This window comes from Podarcis filfolensis (genome assembly GCF_964270895.1).
Source record: "Podarcis filfolensis genome assembly, chromosome: 6".
In the NCBI taxonomy this organism is placed as follows: domain Eukaryota; kingdom Metazoa; phylum Chordata; class Lepidosauria; order Squamata; family Lacertidae; genus Podarcis; species Podarcis filfolensis.
The window spans coordinates 96,801,568-96,817,064 of NC_139609.1; the positions used below are offsets into that span (position 1 = coordinate 96,801,568).

The 15,497-nt window shown below is 47.2% G+C and overlaps 1 protein-coding gene across 1 annotated transcript in view; it reads left to right on the forward strand.

Moving 5' to 3' along the window:
* The first annotated feature begins 1,826 nt into the window (after positions 1 to 1,826).
* The window catches only part of KIF3B (kinesin family member 3B), a 28,246-nt gene continuing 14,575 nt past the window's right edge, over positions 1,827 to 15,497 (forward strand). Inside the window, exons 1-3 of the mRNA XM_083618578.1 lie at positions 1,827 to 2,018; positions 10,868 to 12,346; positions 14,480 to 14,581. Coding sequence (XP_083474704.1) covers positions 10,937 to 12,346; positions 14,480 to 14,581 — 1,512 coding nt within the window. The 5' untranslated portion in view covers positions 1,827 to 2,018; positions 10,868 to 10,936. The remainder of the gene's footprint in view (positions 2,019 to 10,867; positions 12,347 to 14,479; positions 14,582 to 15,497) is intronic.

Here is a 15,497-nt window from a genome sequence, read left to right on the forward strand (position 1 = left end):
TCGCGAGATGATTTGGCAGCTCTCCCATCCTTGCTCCCGGCTGGACCGCTCTGAATAAATTTGCATTTCCTACAGGTTTTTTATCACTTCACCACCCTCTCTTCCTTTATGCCCACATCTTGCCACAGCTCCCTTCCTACTCCTGGCAGTGAAGCTGTCCAGTTTTTGAGGGGTCTCCTATTGCCTCTCCCGCTGCCCGCCCCCCAGCGGCTGCTCTGCTCTCATTCCGCTTCTTTTCCTCCTTGCCCTTATGGGATGATTTTTAACAGATTGTTGTTGTTTAGTTGTGTCCGACTCTTCGTGACCCCCTGGACCAGAGCACGCCAGGCACTCCTGTCTTCCACTGCCTCCCGCAGTTTGGTCAAACGCATGCTGGTAGCTTCGAGAACACTGTCCCACCATCTCGTCCTCTGTTGTCCCCTTCTCCTTGTGCCCTCCATCTTTCCCAACATCAGGGTCTTTCCCAGGGAGTCTTCTCTTCTCATGAGGGGGCCAAAGTCTTGGAGCCTCAGCTTCAGGATCTGTCCTTCCAGTGAGCACTCAGGGCTGATTTCCTTCAGAATGGAAAGGTTGGATCTTCTTGCAGTCCATGGGACTCTCAAGAGTCTCCTCCAGCACCATAATTCAAAAGCATCCATTCTTTGGCGATCAGCCTTCTTTATGGTCCAGCTCTCACTTCCATACATCACTACTGGGAAAACCAGAGCTTTAACTATACGGACCTTTGTTGGCAAGGTGATGTCTCTGCTTTTTAAGATGCTGTCTAGGTTTGTCATTGCTTTTCTCCCAAGAAGCAGGTGTCTTTTAATTTCACGAGTGCTGTAGGAGGGTATATTAATTGCAATTTATCCTTCCAGGCCCCCTGCCCCAGGTGTGACTGTTAAACAGAGTTTTAAAATCCCATCCCTGGCAGCAAAATTGAAAGCATAGGAATTAGGCTGCAAAACCTCCTTTTGAGCAAGTCCAACTTACAAAGCAAACTGACTTCCTTCCCTCTTTGGAAAGAATCAGGCAATAGCTCGTAAAGTAAGTTTAGAAATAAGATTTACTTACTTTATAATCCAGCATTGGTTCACAGCAAAGGCAGCACTAAAAACTATGCACTATTTTTTTTTTTTAAATTTACACTATAACCAGTCTTAGCACCAGCCAGGGACTAGAGCAAACAGAGCACCAATAAACACTGTTAACGAAGCAGCAACTAAAAGATGCGCTAAGCATCCCAATTACAAGGAGAGGCTATTGGTTTGTTTTTGCTGTATTATGTATTTTTTATATTCCACTTTTACGTTGCTGACAGCCCTGAGATCTATGGATTCATGTTAATGTCATATATACATAAGTTTATTTATATAAAAATTCGTATATCAATGATAAAGTAAAAGAAATACAGCAAAAGCCATATGATTAGCAGCATTAAGAAAACCTAAAAAAAGAAAGATCAAGCTGAGCTCATAGAAACCCTGGATCTCCCGCTTTCTCCAGTGGATTAAAACACACCTAAGCTATACAGCTGAAAACGCCGGCAGCATTAAGATAAATTCAGCGGTGTAAATTAGTTTTGATGGCTGTAATAATGGAATACTGAATTGTACAGTTTTTGTAAAATATGCAGGGATTTAGGATATGTAAAATGAAGCATGGAAAGAGAAGAATGGAAGCCATTGATATCTTCAGGATGTAAAAAGGAGTATTTTAAATCGTAAAAACAGAAAATTTAATAAAAATTATATTAAAACAAAACACACACACCCCGTAAGCTGCGCACGTGGCTGGGGCGCCTCGAGGGCCAGAGGGGCGTGTCCCGTTGCCAGGGCCGAGGGCGCGGAGGAGGCGGGGCCCGTTGCTAGGGCCGGGGCGTCGCCAAGGAAGTGATGGCTTCGGGGCGGGCGGCCGCGTTGCCAAGGAAGTGAGCGGCGGCCTCGGCGGGGCCGGACTCCCCCTGCCGTATCCGGTGCTGCCGCCGTCCCTGCCGCAGCGGCGGGAGGAGGAGCGGGGTCTCCATGGTGACGGCGCAGGTGAGTGAGGGGCCTCGCCCTCGCCTTCTTCCCCCCCCCACCGGCCGCGCGCCTGGGGCGGCGAGGGGGTGCGCGCGCGCGGCGGGAGGAGGAGGAGGAAGAGCCGCATCTGTGGGGCGGGGGCCTCGGGCGGCCCCACGCCTCTCCCTCTCTCTCTCCCCTTCCTCACGCCCAGGGGCACACGCGTGTCTGGGTGTGGTAACGTGGGAATGCGTGCACGCGCACCGGGGTGCTCCCTCCTCCTCCTCCTGCACTCTCAAGGCACACGCGTGTCTGGGCGTGGAACCGTGGGAATGCGTGCACGCGCACCCGGATGCTCCCTTCCCCTCCTCTCGCCTTCTCCATCTGCACTCTCAAGGCACACGCGTGTCTGGGCGTGGAACCGTGGGAATGCGTGCACGCGCACCCGGAGGCTCCCTCCCTCTCCTCCCTACCCCCCCTCCTTCTGCACTCGCAAGGCACACGTGTATCTGGGCGTGGGTGTGGATGGTGGATGCGTGCAGGCACCCGGATGCTCCATACACACAAGGCCATGCCCTGCTGCGACCCCTCCAGGTGAATTGACCCTGCAGGAGGAGGCAGGGAGGGCCACCAGCTGGGATGGAAACAAATCCATGGAGGAGGAGGGGGCTATGGGGGGCTCCTAGCCAGGAGGGCCATGCTCTTGCCCTCCACAGTCGGAGGCAGCAATGCTTCTGAATCCCACCTTCTGGAAAACCCCAGCAGGAAGGGAGAGGGATCTTGCGTTCGAGTCCTGCTTGTGGGTTTTCTGGTGGGCCACCGTGAGGAGGCGATGCTGGACGCCGTGGGCCATGGGCGTGATCCAGCAGCCGGCTCTTCTTCTGTTCTTCCGCATGTTATTCAATGCCTGTCCGTCCGTCCCCTGCAGTTCTTTGAGGGTGTCCTCAAACACAAGAGGCAGCCACCAGCAGGGATGGCTTTTGTGAGACAATTAGACAAGACACGGCTGTCCGTGGTCACTAGCCGTGATGGCTGTGGTCTGCCTCCGCCGCTGGAGGCATTATGCCTCTCAGCACCACAGCATTGTAGAACTGTAGCGTTGGAAAGGACCCCACGGGTCATCTAGTCCAACCCCCCGGAATGCAGGAATGTCGACACCTGCCCTCTTGCCATGCTTTAAGTGTCTTATATGAGGATGCTTCTACCTGTGTTCAGGAGGCAGCTTGCACATCGAGGCTGCTCATCAAAACATTTAGGGAGATGGAAGGAGTGTACCTCAGCAGTGGAGCATATCTTTCGCATGCCAAGGTTGAATTACTTACCATTTATATGTGGATTTTTTTAAATAAAATAAGTCTACAAATTAAATAATAGGAAAAGACCCTGGAGAGTTTCTGCCAGTATTAGAAACTCAGATTTATAAGCTAATTGCCAAATAGCGCCTTGAACCTACAGACTGTCTAGGTGCCATTTTTCCCCCTAGTGAGATTTTTTTATTGTTATTAATATTTTGCGTTTCATTTTGATACCACTTTATATTTTAAAGACAAAAAAATCAAAGCGGTTTACAACACATTAAAACATAAAATTAAGCAGTCCAGAATAAAACAAATTCAAGCTTCAAGGAAAATATTTCAGATCCTTCTCTGGGTGACCTTTTGCTTTCCCCGTATTTATTTACCTACTTAATTTATATAGCGCCCCCACAGCAGAAGTACTCTAGGAAGCCAGGGTGGTGAAGTGGTTCGAGTGTCAGACTAGGACCTGGGAGATCAGGGTTCAAATCCCCACTCAGTCCTGAAGCTCACTGCGTAATCTTGGAGTCAGTCACAACCTCTTAACCTCTACCTTACAGGGTTGTTGTGGGGATTAACTGAGAGGGGGGTGAACCATGTACTCCACTCCTTGGAGAAAAAGGTGGGATATAAGTGCAATAAATGAGTTATTCTGCTTAGCTGCTTAAGAAACCTGGAGAGGCCAGCCAGATGGAGATGTCAGTCGCCAGCTGGCATCCAGGGATCTCCACGTGGTTGCAATTGCACCCCAGCCAGTAGCAAAGTGTGCCCGGTGCCTTGCTGATTTCTAACACTGCTTCCTAGACTCTGCTTTCTGGGTACCAGTTGTGCTGTCTCCATCCTGTGGTTGTTGAATCTCCTTGTCTTGTAGGCTTGCACACATAACCATGCACCTAAGTGTGTAATCCACACAACTTGGGAGCAAGTTCTGCTGCATTCAGTAGGGCTTGCTTCTGAGTAAGCAGACATAGGATCAGGCTTCATATAGACACTGAAGACCAGGCACCACCAAAGTAGCCGAACTAGAGGGAGCCATACTATTGCCAGCTAAGAAGATCAGGAGGAAAGAACTAGATAAAATAGTGGTCAACTGCAAAGGGGATTCGGATATTTAATTTGGCACATTTTACTAGAGAATCTTACACTATTCTATTTTGTGCAACATAATATTGCTGGTGCAATATGAAGGTAGCATTATGTTCATTGCTCATCTGTGCAAGGGACAGTTGGCTGTGGTGGTCTTGCTTATGTAGCAATTCGTTGCTGCAAAAAATGATTTCATCAAAGCAAGAAGGGTGCTTATTTCCTCTCCTTAGAAGGAACCCAATTCTGCAAATGAATAGTTTATTCTGTCTTTGTTCTCAGGATGGTGTGTTTTAACAGAGCCTGTGGTGTGTTTCTCTAAACTGCCATAGATCTGATTTTGACAGTTGCTCTGTTGCTTGGCTGTATTGGTTGTCACTGAATGCCTAGCAGCGTGGGGTCATATAAGGGCGATTGTCATGCAATTTTCAGTCAATAAGAAACACAGAATAGACTGAATTGATATATTTTATTGGACCATCTTTTAATGAAGGAACATGCGAGATTTTGTGGACCGATAAAATTGTTTACATATGCAATCAACCTTGTCTTGTAAAAAAATACTTTAGATTTAGCTATTTTTGTGTTCCAACTGATGAAGAGCGTTGTGCAATTATGCACCTAACCCAGCAGATGTTGTCCCTGATCAAAGGCCTTGCTTGACTCTTTTGTATTTCATGGGGATGAAATAAGAGCGTCAATTAGTATATATAGGGAGTTTTTTGTACATGACTGTGATGTCTATATGAGAGGGAGACATCTGGGAAAGGCAGGATGAGGATAGATTTTGAGGTGGGTGATTTTCTCTAGCCCTATTAAAGCTGAAAGATAGCAAAGCTTGGCTTTTTCAAGAGAAGCCAAACAGCCATTGATTGCTCTGCTTTTCTGAAGGGTGTTCAATTTCAATTTTCAACTCCCAAAAAAATAAAATCACAAAAAGAAATATATCTTACCTAAGACATGTCTGTGTTTCCAGTTTCTTTGAACCCATAGATCAGGGAACATAAACACTATTTTATTTTTTATTTTTAAATACTATTCTTACTAATACACTACTACTACTACTTTTTAGCTGGAGGTTAAGTTTGTGGTGTGTACTCAGTAGAATTAGTTCAGCTGAGAAAAATACCTCATCATAATGCTCCACAGTTCACACCTGGAATATTCTGTCTGATTTGAGACACCTCTTTACCATAAAGAGGAAAAATTGCTGAAAGAGAGGAAAATCACAAATTGCCCATTTATAAGATGGAATAATGGAAGGAGCCAAATGATGCTAAGAAGGAACATAATTACAGATACTTGACAGGTTCAAGTAGCAAAAATGGAAAATAATTGTTCTTAGAATCTCTTTAAATCTCATCCTCCACCTTCCAGGTCTAGTGTGGAATCTTGTGTTTACACTACTAAAATAAAATTAAAGGCAATCCTGGAATATATCCAGTATGTAGCAATCTTGTCCTAGCTTGTTGGTTCTCAAGGCGCAGGCTATTTGAATTAACTAGTCTCCTTAATTTCTGATTTCTTCTAAAATTCTCTGATGATTGAACTGCCACACCAATTTAATTTCAAATAGTACCAGGACTTAATTTCCAGGCATGACTTCATCCTACGCTCCAAGAAAACAGGCTTTGAATTGCTTCCCGTATTCTGTACAATTGGAAATGCAATCTGAAGCTCTGGGTGAGTGTAGTGGATTAGAGTCAATTTGGGATCTGGCCAGATTGCTTTTGGATTTCAGAAGAGTGAGAGGGCTCTTTCCGGAGAGCGCCGTGTCCTAAAGGCTTGTCTAAAATAGGATGTTGGGCCGGGCATTCAGCAGGGATGGAGTGCGTCGCCTCATGAAATGTTTGGTTACAAATAATTGATGTATTTGGGTGCAAGCAATTAAGGCACAGTAGCGCATGGCAGAACCTGCTTGACGGACATTTGCTGTCACATGTGGTGTATTCTGCTTTTGGCAAAATAAACAAGGGCGCACTGCTGGGAACCATGCCTTTCCTCCCATCATGTGGTTCCCAGAACTTCTCCTCGACCCCCAAATTCTTCAGCTGCCACCCGTGCTAGTTTCAAAGAACCTCATTGCATGCTCCAGGATGAATACCACCCCTTTGTCCTCACAATGTCAAAATCAGGCTTGAAATCCCAACTTAGTGGAAGGTAAGGAGCTGCCTTAAAACTCAGACAAACCTCTCCCTCATCTAGTTCAATAGCCTTTCCTGTGGCTGGCAGAGCCTCCCCAGGGCTTAACAGTGAGGTCTTTCTCAGCCCTCCTGCCAAAGGTCCTTTCACGGGATCTCCTTGTGGCAAAAACGGGAGCATTCAGCATGCAAATCATGCGCTCTACCACCAAGCAGCAGCCTCTCCCCTTGACTTCACCCACTTTGTATAAATTGTTAATTGAAAGGGGGAAGAAAATCCACCCTCATTATCTCTCCTTAGCCAGCCATACAGTTAATACGACGAGGCAATTCATCTGCGCTGAGTATACTTCAGTACGTGCTTTAAAAAGAGACAGGGCCCAGCGGATCTTCAACTTCAGCTCTCATCCTAGCTTTCTGGTGCTTGTGTGTTCCTTCGGCGTGCAAATAGAGAACCTGCGTTACCACTTTTCAGAAAGTAGCACCTTCTGCATGATTTGGACTATGTCACATCATTTGTGCTGCTTGGGGCTGATGGGAGTTGTAGTCCAAAACATCCGCAGAGCACAAATAGTTGTTGTTTTTTGGGGAGAGGTTGTAATATGGGTTATGGAAGATGCACCAGGTCTCAGCGGTGTCCTAATCCCTGGCATGGCGCAGTTGCAGCGTTCTGAATCTTGTATCTTGCACCAAGTTGAATGGGCTGCTTTACACCCGACAGCTCTAAAATAAAAAATGTTCAGGTCCTGTCAATACAGAATTAGAACTGCATTCAGGCCATGGCATGTTGTGCTTGAAGGCTCGACGGGCAGGAATCGCTTTCCTGTTGAAGCTGCAGGCAGCCTGACCGAACTTGTTTATTTGATGCTCTTAGATTGTGGCTGCTTGTCAGGCTCTGTCCCTGGCAGGGCTGCTTGAACATTTATTTCCTTTGGCTTCTTGGCTCTTCCACTGGTTTGGTTATAGCAGGGGTGGGGATCTCCAGCCTCCACCCTGGACTAATTAGGCCTGCCAGGCCTCTGCATTTGTCCCACAAGGCCCTTTTGGCAAAGCCATGGCCAGCTGCCCTGCATGTGAGTGGCAGGTAAGATCCATGGGGATTGCAGGCACTGCCTGCTAGCTGATTGGTACAAAGCACATTGAAAGGGGCTTTTGAAGACCTGACAACTGGTCAGATCTTCAGAAGCCCCTTTCAAAATGCTATTTTCTGCAGCACTTTAAAAGAGGCTTCTGAAGACCCCTGTGGGCAAAAAAGGTCACCTGTCATCATTGTGACATTAGGTGATTGACAGCTGGGCTGCTCCACTGACCTGTCCTACTTGGCCTGCTAGGGGTGGAAGAGCTAAGGATCTGGCCCTCTCGCCAGAGCCAGTTCTCAGCCTTGGTTTGCAGTGACTTTCCAAGCACAGAGGTGGAAGCGAAATCAGATTAGTCAAAATTACTCCGTTACTGCAGCCATACAGGCAGTATGTGATTTCCAGGAAAGGATGCCGGGTCTGTCTGGAAACCTCTCATAGTCTGCTGTATGGCAGTTCTCTGACATTGCTCAGTAGTGGGGGAAAAGTGTCAGTACCTGCTCCAGTCTTAATGAGATTCTCCAGGGTTAAGCTTTGCACTGGAAAAAGTGCCACATGTAGTCAGACTGAGGCAGAATAGAACTGTACTATGACTTCCCTTGATCGGAATACTGTCCTTCTGTTGATGCAGCCTAGAATAAAGGTAAAGGGACCCCTGACCATTAGGTCCAGTCGTGGCCAACTCTGGGGTTGCGGCACTCATCTCGCTTTACTGGCCGAGGGAGCCGGCGTACAGCTTCCAGGTCATGTGGCCAGCATGACTGAGCCGCTTCTGGCGAACCAGAGCAGCGCACGGAAACACCGTTTACCTTCCCGCCGGAGCGGTACCTATTTATCTACTTGCACTTTGACATGCTTTCGAACTGCTAGGTTGGCAGGAGCTGGGACTGAGCAACGGGAGCTCACCCCGTCGCGGGGATTCGAACCGCCAACCTTCTGATCATCAAGTCCTAGGTTCAGTGGTTTAACGCTCAGCGCCACCCGCATCCCTGCAGCCTAGAATAGCATTAGCCTTTTTTGCTGCTGCGTCACACTGTGGACTCATGTTCAGCTTGTGGGCCCACTAAGATCCCTAGATCCTAGACCCCAAGGAAGTGGAAGAGGGAAGTGCGACGATGTCGTGCTGTGCATTTTCTAGCAATCATACATTGTGAGGGCAAGAGGGTGAGAAGGAGGCAAGAAGTCGCTGCTTTCAGTGCCAGCCATGCATTTTCTGGAACGTTATCATTCTGGCCTGAACGTGTGGTTTCCTAGCAATGATGAGCCCCTCTGAGAGTTTTATTACGTTTTTAATTAAGGCTAACGAAGGTGACTTGGAAGCATTTTAAGTAGGAAGAAAGCAAAAGCTTTAGGGCAGTTTTCTAGGATCTAAAATTTGAGAGTTCCTGGATAGCATGTGCAATTGCTGCGTCTGGGAAATCTTAGAATCGTAGAGTCCAACCTCTTGCAATGCAGGAATCTCAGCTAAACCATCCATGACAGATGGCCAACCAACCTCTGCTAAAAAACCTCCAAGGAAGGAGAGTCCACGGTGTACAGAGTTATACAGTGTAGGACTGTAGCTCAGTAGTAGAAGATCCTGGGTTCAGTCCTTGGTATCTCCAGGGAAGACTGGGAGAGGACCATGTCTGGAAGCCTGGAGAACTGCGGCTATTCAGTGTAGACAATATTAAGCTGGGTGGTCCACCGGCCTGACTCATCAGTCTACGGCCACTTCCTGTGTTCTAATTTCTTCTCCTTGGGCCAATCCTTGGCAAGAAATCCCAGTTTTGAATAAAGGTGGTGTTGGGTTTTTTTTTAATCGAGCAGATCATTACCATATAACTCAGCTTGCACTATTACAGCGCTTTGAGTTGGTTGGTGAGGTCAGCAGCTGCCGAGGTGGAAAGGAGAGGCGTGCATTCTAGAACACGGTTGGAGGGCAACAAGGTTGTGACAAAATCTGGGCCCTGGAGGGGAGGAAAGAGGAGCAAAAGGAGTCCTGCGGCGTGTGGACAACGTTCCTGAACGTACAAGAGACTCTTAACTTGGAAGCCGGCTGAAAATAATAATAATAATAATAATAATAATAATAATAATAATAATAATAATATATTTATATCCCGCCCTTCCCGGTTCAAAAACCGGGCTCAGGGCGGCTAACAACAAATTTAAAACACTTTAAAACACTTAATTATAAAAGCAGCATAAAATACAGTATAAAAACATGAATAACAATAAAATTCAAAAATCAATTAGATAATCCCCAGGGCTAGCTGGTTGAATTGGTCCTTATTGGGCCAGCGAGGAGGCCAGGGGAGAATTAGCTGTGGGGTCTCAGAGCGGGTAACCTTCATAAAAGGGGAGGGGGAGGGAAGAGAAGGGAAATAAAAGTGCTAGCACTGCCCTTTTGCACATTTTCCTTGAAAGGATGTAAGTTGAGAATTTCAGAATGGCTAGACCTCTCTGAACCTCCTAGTCAGCTAGTCAATCTTCAGATTTTGAATGAAGCTGTAGGAGCCACTGCAGATAATCCTCCGAGGCCCTTCTTCATGTGCCCCCTCCACGAGAGGTCTGGAGGGTGGCGACACGAGACCAGGCCTTTTCTGCAGTGGCTCCCCTTTTGTGGAATGCTCTCCGCAGGAGGGCTTGCCTGGCTTCTCCATTACTTGATCTTTAGATGCCAGGCGAAAATGTTGCTCTGTATCCAGGCTTTTGGCTGAGAAACAGTCTATGGCCTTTTAAATGTGTTTGTGGGAAGGTTTGTTTGTTTGTTTTATTACATATCATGTGTTTTGATTTTGTATTTTTATGTTGTGAATTGTCCTGTGATCTACGGATGAAGGGTGGTATACAAATTTATTATATTATCATTACTACTACTACTACTGTTATTTCTGTTATTTCTATTATTATAGTTATTATTATCATCATCCAAAGTGATATTTCTCATTTTTAACGAAACTTGAGTTAAAAGTCATTTGCTTCAGTCACTAATACTGATCAAATGGGAATAGGAAGCACTTATTTCCTGTCATTTAGAAAGGGAAAAAACATTTTACATTGTTATTTCTTCTTGTTGTTCTGCCTCACAGTAACTCCGAGAGGGATGTTTTTGCTTGTTTTTATCTTACAGTTGGGAAATTGAGATTTTGAGATGGTGGTTTGGCCTGTCCACTCTGGGAATTGATGTTTGGGTTTCAACTTTCATCTCTAGTGTTAAAAGCCAGACCAGGGATGGGGAGGGGCTGGTTTCTACGCACTGCTTTCGTGCCTTACCTCTGTGCTCAATTCTCGCCTTTGATTCTTTCCAGGTTTGGAAAAACCCCTGGCCTTCCTGGTCCTGCCGTCTGCTGAGTTTGCCCTAGCGCCAACCTGTTGTCATGTCGAAGTTAAAGTGCTCAGAGTCAGTCAGAGTGGTGGTGCGATGCCGGCCGATGAACAGCAAAGAGAAAGTAGCCTCCTACGAGCAAGTGGTCCAGGTGGACGTCAAGTTGGGGCAGGTGTCAGTGAAGAACCCCAAGGGGACTTCTCACGAGCTGCCAAAGACTTTCACCTTTGATGCCGTTTACGACTGGAATTCCAAGCAGTTTGAACTCTACGATGAGACCTTCCGGCCCCTGGTGGACTCGGTGCTGCAGGGATTCAACGGGACCATCTTTGCCTACGGGCAAACCGGCACGGGGAAGACGTACACGATGGAAGGTGTGCGTGGCGACCCCGAGAAAAGGGGCGTCATCCCCAATTCCTTCGACCACATCTTCACGCACATCTCCCGGTCTCAGAACCAGCAGTACCTGGTGAGGGCTTCTTACCTGGAGATCTATCAGGAGGAAATCCGGGACTTGTTGTCAAAGGATCAGTCCAAGAGGCTGGAGCTGAAGGAGCGGCCAGACACGGGAGTCTACGTGAAGGACTTGTCGTCCTTCGTCACAAAGAGCGTCAAGGAAATAGAGCATGTCATGAACGTGGGGAACCAGAACCGCTCAGTCGGGGCCACCAACATGAACGAGCACAGCTCCCGTTCACACGCCATCTTTGTGATCACCATCGAGTGCAGCGAAGTGGGGCTCGATGGGGAGAACCACATACGCGTCGGGAAGCTCAACCTGGTGGACCTTGCCGGCAGCGAGCGCCAGTCTAAGACCGGAGCCCAGGGGGAGAGGTTGAAAGAAGCGACAAAGATCAACCTCTCTCTCTCTGCCTTGGGCAACGTCATATCTGCCCTGGTGGACGGCAAAAGCACTCACATTCCCTATCGGGATTCCAAGCTCACCAGGCTGCTCCAGGATTCGTTAGGGGGCAATGCCAAGACGGTGATGGTGGCCAACATCGGCCCCGCCTCGTACAACGTCGACGAGACCCTGACGACGCTGCGGTACGCCAACCGGGCCAAGAACATCAAGAACAAGCCGAGAGTGAACGAAGACCCCAAGGATGCGCTGCTGCGGGAATTCCAGGAGGAGATCGCCAGGCTCAAGGCACAGCTAGAAAAGCGGTCCGTTGTCAAGAGGAAGAAGAAAGACAGGAGGAGAGACGGAAGCTTCAGCGCCGGCGGGGAGGATGAGGATGAGGAGGAAGATGGCGAAGAAGGGGAGGAGGAAGGAGGCGGTAACAAAGGTGACTACTGGAAAGAGCAGCAGGAGAAGCTGGAGATCGAGAAGAGGGCTATCCTAGAGGACCACAGTTTGGTGGCCGAGGACAAGATGAGGCTGCTGAAGGAGAAGGAGAAGAAGATGGAAGACCTGAAGCGAGAGAAGGAGGCAGCTGAAAGGCTGGGCGCCAAAATCAAGGTAGGAGGCTCTTTGCCGAGTTCTGTAGCTTCAGAAAAGTGGCCTGGGAGGAACCTCTCTGGGGGAGGTTCAGTGTTGAAGACTAGAAACAGAAACATAGGGATGGGAATTGTTCCTGAAACGCTTCTCTGATGTTCAGAGTGGTTCTGACATTCTGAATTCAAAGGTTTCCTTTCCAAATTATTCACAGCTAGAGAACTGCTGCCAGCAGTTGGAAAGGTGTAGGTGATTTAAGACCTGGTTTGGACAATCAAATTCTGGCTTCAGAGGCAAGGACGGATGCATGAGATCTGTGCACTCACAGACTGCCTCTTTGTGCAAGCAGGGAAGCAAGCCAAGACCTTGCAGCTAGCCATAGTTTTCTTTTGTGTGCTAAGCAGGGAGCGATGGACAGTGGCTTCCAGACATTGGCAGGCCAGCTTTATTTTATTTATTTCATACGATTCATAAAACACTGTAAAAAACAACAACCTTGCAGCTGTTTGCTTTAAACAATGGCATCTTATCCTGCCAGTTCAGAAGCTATTGCCCATAGCTTCCTAATCCAGTTCACATGTAATAGAAAGCTATATTGTGACTTCTTGGCTTGTTTCCTTGCTTTCATGAAGGGAAGAGTGAAGGGGTGGCATGCATGTGAAGAGCTTGTGCACATTTAATCAAGTGTTGCCCACAGCTGCCAATGAACCATCTTCATCCTTCCTCTGTCAGCTGCTCGTAGAGTCGAGGATGGCCACCTCACCTTAATGAGCCAAAGGTGAAACAGCTTCCCATCTTGGTAAGTTTTCACAAGATCTGAAGGCCGGTCAAAAATCAGTGTTTTCTTCTAACTGTGATTAGTAAAAGAAATGCTTGATGGGGGAAAAAAGGAGTGGGACCTGAGCAGGTATTCTCAACCCAACCCAATTCATTTCCTTTCATTATTTATTTGCATTTTTAATGAACATGTAACAATCAACCGAGACCTGAAAAGAGTGATAATGCAAAGCAAAGCAAGCCGGTGACCAAATCTCCCATTGAGATGTGAGGAAGGTGTGGAAAGAATAAGAAAAAAAGAGGCAGGGACATGGGTCACAAGCGGTTGCCATGTGATTCAAATGAAGACCCAGAGACACAGCAGGCTTTTATACACCGAGACCTATGCAGATGCCATGAATAGTCCCATGCAAAGTCATATTTGGCAGGTTCAGATGGGAACGATTATTCGTATATGTCATGAAAGCCCACCAAACAGCTAGAAAGCCACCCTGAGTCCCTGTCAGGGGAAAAGGCGGGATATAAATAAATATGATGATGTTGATATAATCAAGTCTGATCCTTCTTAATTTCTCAATGATCTGGTGGTGTGAAAGGACCGTAATAAGTCACTCAGGGAGGAGAACCCCAAATTTATGAGTGTACTAGAAAAGGTCAACTTGTCTTCTGATTTGCATAGGGCAGGCGTGGCCAAATTTGGCCCTCTAGCTGTTTGGGACTACAACTCCCATCATCCCTAGCTAACAGGACCAGTGGTCAGGGATGATGGGAATTGTAGTCCCAAAACAGCTAGAGGGCCAAGTTTGGCCATGCCTGGCATAGGGGATGTTAAGAAAGAGGAATGTGCCGGGAGAGCAGAGTAAGAAGTCTTTGAGGCCATTTGAGCCATCTCCTCAGGGTACACTTGTCAAAAGGGTCACCCACCCAATTTCACTGCCTCCCAAAGGTAGGGAGAAGAGCTAGAACTCTGATGGGAAAATGCAAAACATGAACAGTCCTCCATCTTCACCCAAAGTGTAGAGTCGTTATAATGGACTGAGGGTATCAGCTGCCTTGGATGACAAGCCATGTAAGCGTGGGAAATGTATGGGGAAAGGTAGAGCACATCTTAAGATTCTAGGCTCACTCCCTGGTATCCCCAGGGTTGGGGCAGTTCTCCTCTGCTGGAGTCCTTTGAGAGATGCTGTGAGGCCGAGCAGCTGCTTCTGGGCAGCACGAACCAAAACCCAAGCTTAGGTCTAAGGAGGCACGGTTTATGAGACAACTGTGTGAGATCTCTACCCATTTTATTTTATTTTAAAGAAAGCAGTAATTGTGAGGCTCTGCAAGATGCTGATTTTGGTTATTGGAACCCTCCACCCCTCCCATTCTGCTTTTCAGGCAATGGAAAGCAAGCTCCTTGTTGGAGGGAAAAATATTGTGGACCACACAAACGAGCAGCAAAAAATCCTGGAGCAGAAGCGGCAGGAGATTGCTGAGCAGGTGAGAGGGAGAGGGAGAAGTGCATGCGTTGAGATGGGTTGCAGGGGTCCCAGAGTGTGCAGAACGGGGTGGGGGGGAGCCTGTGGCTGGACTACAACTCCCATCATTCCTTCCCACTGGCCCTTCTTGCTGGGGCTGATGAAAGTTGGAGGGCTGAACATTCTCCACTGCCCTGTGCTGTGGCCCTGGGAAGCTCATAGCACCTTTTTCCATTCCACCGAGGATCAAGGATGTCTATAACATTTGGGCAGAACCCACTGGGAACATTTCCTGGGCAAGCATCTTTGGAATCCATTCAGCAGCAATGCGAATTTAATAAGAGCCTTGCTGGATCATTTATTTATTTATTAGATTTATAAACCAGTTTGGATCAGAATAGTACTTGGTCTAATCCAGCATCCTGTTGCCCACAGTGGAAAACTTCATGCATCTAGAAAGTGCATTTGGGGTTGAAGGCAAATTCCCCCCTTTTCAACTCAAGCTCTGCAACAATTGGTATTCAAAGGTATACTTCCTCTGTATATGGAGGTTCTGTTTAGCATGGCTAATGCTGCTGTTTTGAAAGTCCTTTCAGTTTCAATGATGAGTGTACCAGGGATGTTCTCAGTGGCTTTTGCTCTTACTGTTTCCTTTTTTAATACATGAGGTTCATGAACATAATTGCTTGAAAACTTTGAGAACAGCTGAAAGCTAGTAAAATGCAAACACTGCAAGATCTTCAAGAAGCTGCATGAGAAAAGCTATTTTACTGAACTTTGCTTACTTTCTTCGTTGGTTCTTCCCCTTTTTCATCCTTTAAAACCCCTCTGGCCAATTAACACTTTGCAGAAAGGAAGCCCATCTTTTGAAATCCAAGACTTTTGCTCTTTCCTTTAAGGTGTGAGAACTTAGAACAGGGGTCAGCAACCTTTCTCAG